Source organism: Trypanosoma cruzi, genomic scaffold (genome assembly GCF_000209065.1).
Source record: "Trypanosoma cruzi strain CL Brener 1047053516415 genomic scaffold, whole genome shotgun sequence".
Lineage (NCBI taxonomy): Eukaryota > Euglenozoa > Kinetoplastea > Trypanosomatida > Trypanosomatidae > Trypanosoma > Trypanosoma cruzi.
The window spans coordinates 129,061-133,921 of NW_001849443.1; the positions used below are offsets into that span (position 1 = coordinate 129,061).

The 4,861-nt window shown below is 46.1% G+C and overlaps 1 protein-coding gene across 1 annotated transcript, besides 6 other annotated features; it reads left to right on the plus strand.

Annotated features, from left to right (window-relative positions):
* Positions 1–20: a microsatellite.
* Positions 1–4,861: a sequence feature (heterozygous, non-Esmeraldo-like haplotype).
* Positions 278–430: a sequence feature (A-rich).
* Positions 816–841: a microsatellite.
* Positions 967–1,000: a microsatellite.
* Positions 1,811–1,842: a microsatellite.
* Positions 1,959–4,861, plus strand: Tc00.1047053503573.9 (ATP-binding cassette transporter ABCA1, putative; the record flags this gene model as incomplete). The annotated part of the gene is made up of 1 exon (XM_798814.1): positions 1,959–4,861. A coding segment is annotated over one exon (2,903 nt), but the record flags the coding sequence as incomplete, so codon positions are not given.

Here is a 4,861-nt window from a genome sequence, read left to right on the forward strand (position 1 = left end):
TTTTTTTTTTTTTTTTTTTTGAGTTGAATCCGCGATTGTGGATGAAAGGCGTGACCCTATTCCGGTAGGCGTGCGCGTTTACGTGTATATGTTATTCCTGTGGGTGTGTAATTGCGTGTCTTTTTTTTTCTTTTTTACTTCTGTTTTTCGCTGTTGTTTCTGCGCCTTATCTTCACCACATGATTTACCTCCCGAGCTGTTTTGTGTCTGCCGTTGTGTGTGTGTGTGTGTGCCTCTTTTTTTGTACTTTTATGCATTTGCCTCTTTCTTGAATTCCTTCTTTTTTTTTTGTTTTTTTTTATTTCATGTCGTTTTTTTTTATTTTTATTTTGAAGACTATTTTTTCTTTTCTTCTTTTTGTTTTTTTTGCCCCCCCTCTTTTCCCCTCTTTTTTTTTTTTCCTTTTTTTTTTGTTTTTCTTTTTTTGTTTGGTCGTGTTGAGCGCCCGGTGGAAAATCACCAATTTTTTTTTTTTTGGTGCCGTCTGCCTTTAAAAAAAAAGAAAATTTGGTGATTTTCCCGAAGTCTTGCCGAGCGGGTGCGAGCACCCGAGACGATGGGCGCGTGGGTGCGGGAAGAGAGTGCAGGAAATGGGGACGTGGACATTTGTTTGTGTCTCGTGTGAAGCCGCGGTGTGTGTGTGTGGGGACACCGTCCAGCGAGCAGCGGAGTGAGGAATAAGTGGACGTGGGGCCACCAACTCCCTCCCCCTCCCACCGTTCCGCCAAAGTGCGCAGCCCGACGTGATGATGTTTTTTTTTTTTTTTTTTGGATTTGCGGCTTTTCAGGATTACAAGCTGTTGGACGAGGCTCCGAAAATAAAAAAAAAAAAAAAAAGAAAGCACCAAACAAACAAACAACAACAACAAAGTCAAAATAAGTGGCGTTGATTGGCCACCACGTCGTCCTCTGAGTCCTGTTCCCGCGCCTCCTCCCGGTGTCTTTGGATCATGAGCACAATCCGTCTTCTTTTCTTTTTTTTTTCTTTTTTTTTCTCTTTGCTGGGAGAAGAGACCCCGCATCGTTCGGGATTTGTAGACGGTGAGTTTAAACAACGTCTTTTCGCAACTCTGACATTTGCGGTGCTGTACAGTAGCACAAGTCCCTTTCCATACACACAGAAAGAAATTTAGAATGCTTCATGGTGGCGTTTTTGTGGGCACCACAAATAAAAAGTGAACCCATCAAATTTTCTTTTTGGTTCCTCTTCTTGAGCCGCCACTTCAAGGAGGACGCCGGAGGCAACCAACCAAAACGAGAGTCTCGTGGAAGGTGACAGGGAGGGTGTGCAAAGGTTGCAGACCAACAGGAACTGGCTTTGCTTTTTTGTGGTTCTATTTGATTTCCATGCTTTTTTCCAGCAATGCTTCACCCCTGGCTTTGATGCTGCATCTGTTATGGCGGTGTAATGGAAAACCAGTTTCCAGTGCTTTTATTTTACAGTAGGCATGAAACTTTTTCTGGAGTTTAAGTTGCCTGAGAATCACCGTTGTTCGCTTGGCTTGCCGCATTATCACCTGTAGCAGATGTCGATGGAGCGGGAGTTCGTGCGCATTTGCAGGGCGGCTGAGCGTCCCCATGAGGAGGAAGCGAGGTAACTGACAGAAAGGGGCGAGAAGAAAAACTCCAGTTGCCCCCTGTTCTTGAAATAACAAATGCCCTGTAGGAGGAATAGCCGCATTTTTGAATTGAAATACGAAGACAGTGCCCTTCTTTGTGATGTTCTTTTTTTTTTCTTTTTGTGTTCTCGACGCAAGGACGGTGAGGGAAGGAGTGGAGGCACATCAAAAGGAGAAGGCAGTAGGAGGTGATATACATATATATATATATATATTTATTTATTTTTACTTTTTTTATTTTATTTGAAAAGGAGCGGACGTGTGGTGTTGTGTTGTGCCGGACGGATTGTGCGAGACGTTGCGGCGACCGACCGTTGTGTGTGTGTGCGTGTCTCCCGCATGTATAACGCTGACTACTTTGGCAGCTTCCATGACTTGGAAGGCAGTTGGATGGACCCTGGCGAATTTGAGATGGACTGCGGGTACCAGGATGATGCGCTCCAAGAAAATTTTTGTGACCAGACGCCGTTGCCGGAGGAGTGGAGAAGTTTTGCTCCGACTGAAGATCCGTGGGAATTTCAGCAACAGCGAGCGGAGTTCATGCAGGAGGAGGAAGCGGGGCCATCTTCTGAGTTCCGTGCGTGTGAGGTGCCGGAATTGTCTTTTCTGGATCAGTTCCTTGCGGTTGTTGAGCGTGTTTTTCGGCAGTGTTTGCGAACGAAGCTGGGGCTTCTTCTGGAGGTGGGAATCCCGATTCTATTTTTCTGCATCACCGTTTTTCTGTGGTCCCTCTGGGGCACGGAAAAATTCACTGAGACAAATTTTGTGAATTACTCCCATATGCAGTCATTTATTGATGCGGATTTCTACATGTTCTATGTGTGCTCCCGTACCCCAGGCGGAGTGCACGGTCTCCCTCCTTGTAATCCAGGAGTTCCCCTTGATTGCAAAGGTGACGAGAGCACATTACCCGTCAAAGGCCTCTGCGTGTACGCCTCGGTTGGCGCTTCACTCTTGTTGCATGCATTTTTGAATTCCTTTAACGGCCGCATTGCCGAGCTCCCCACACTGGATGCCATTGTCGTTTTTCAGTGGTTGGCGCGCAAGAGTTTTAAAATGGATTCATCGCCCTTTGGTATATATCCCAAGACGCGCTTCTCTGCTATTACTTCCTCCGGCATGTTGTATTTTGTTGGAGATCCAACGTTCCTTAGGGGATTAACCGCAGAGTTTGAGAAAAGTTCCAAGTTTTTTAATTACGTGAACGGTGGCATTTACAACACGATGAAAGAAGCTGAAAGACAATTTGAGAACAACCCATTCAATTGGGGCATCGTTCATGTGCGTCGTGCTGACCGTCACGCCTTGGACGCTATAATTTATCTTAATGCTACCGCAGTGCCGGATTTTGACGAGATTGTTTCAGACGCCTACCCTGGCGGTTTTCAATTTGACAGGGCGGAAATGTACGTTCTGTCGGGCTACCTTACACTGCAGAAACTAATATCGGAGTACTACATTAACCAACTTTCCCCCACGCTCCGTCTGGATACAACTGCCTACATTGCATCTCAGGCGTTTGTCGAGTATCGTCAGGCAACTTTTTTGATGAATGCACGCGACATTCTGCCTCTCATATTTGTATTGGCTTTTCTCTACTCCGTCTCAACACGAACGAAAGCAATCGTATTGGAGAAGGAAATGCGTATTCGTGAAGCAATGCTCATAATGGGCATGAAAGATGTCGTGATTTATGCGGTATGGCTTGTGAGATCCGTTTCGATTGACTTCTTTGTGTGTATATTCATCAGCATTCTATTGAAATGCACTTATATGACGCAAAGCGATCCATTCATTATCTTCTGTGTGTTTTTTTTATTTACTTTGACGACCATCCCACTTTCTGGACTCTTGTCTGCTTTTTTCAGCAAGGCTCGCCTTGCGTCATTGCTTTCACCGATTATCTACTTTATCCTGACGCTTCCGACTATGGCCACCTCCGAAACGAACAGCGCACTGACTATAATTTTTGCCTTACTTTCACCTTCCGCTTTTGTTACAATACTTAAACACATCTTAGCGGATGAATTCGCGCGTGGGTTTTCCGCAAAAAATCTGGCGGACAGTTTATACGAACCAAAGACAGTAGTGGTGTTGTGTGTAATGCTTGTTGATTTTTTTATCTATTTTATTCTCATGTTGTACCTGGACGCCGTTATACCAAAGGACTGGGGAACAAATAAACACCCATTCTTTTTTATTATTGATCCTATACGTTGGTACTTTTCAAAAGGAGACGTGTACGAGGGGGGTGGCCCTGACGGGCGGGCCCCGGATGGTGTCTTTGAACATGATGGGGAAGAAGAGGAGGGAATTGTGGTGAGAATTTGTGGCCTGCGGAAGGTGTACCGGCGAGGCGGAAAGAGATTTACTGCGGTGCAAAATCTGTACTGGAATCTGCGTGAGGGGGAGATATCTGTGTTGCTTGGACGCAATGGTGCGGGGAAGTCGACAACGCTGAACATGATGACGGGCATGGTGAGACCTGACGGCGGCGACTGCTACGTGTATGGACTCTCAGTGCGGCACCAATTATCGCGTGTGCGGCGGGAGATTGGATTTTGTCCACAGCACAACATTTTGTGGCCGGAACTGACATGCCGCGAGCATCTGGAGTTCTTTGCCAAAATAAAGGGTCTTAAGGGGGCTGAGCTGGAGAAGGCGGTGCAGCGAATGCTGCACGAGACAGACATGTTAGAAAAGATTGATTTTCCTGCCATGCGACTTTCCGGTGGGCAGAAGCGGAAGCTGTCTTTGGGTCTTGCGTTTGTGGGCCAGAGCCGTCTTGTGTTTCTTGATGAGCCGACTGCTGGCATGGACGTTGGTGCACGCCGTCACATATGGGAATTGCTAAGGCGAATGTCTTCCTTCCACACCATCCTGTTGACGACGCATTACATGGACGAGGCGGATTTACTGGGGCACCGGATTGGTATCATGAAAAACGGCTCTCTACAATGCTCTGGCAGCAGTTTGTTTTTGAAATCCAGGTTGGGTTTGGGTTATAGTCTTACTATCGCCATGGTCCCGGATGGAGATTTTGATTCCATCCATCAAATCGTAGAAGAAAATATTCCAAATGTGTTGTTTCTTGGTTATAGTGGTTTTCATCTGTCGTACTGTTTGCCGATGAGCGAAGCCTCGAATTTTTCTGAACTCCTGTACAGCATTGAAGGTCACGCTAATTATGGCGTATGTGGATATTCGATTTCTGCAGCAACTCTTGAGGATGTATTTTTGCG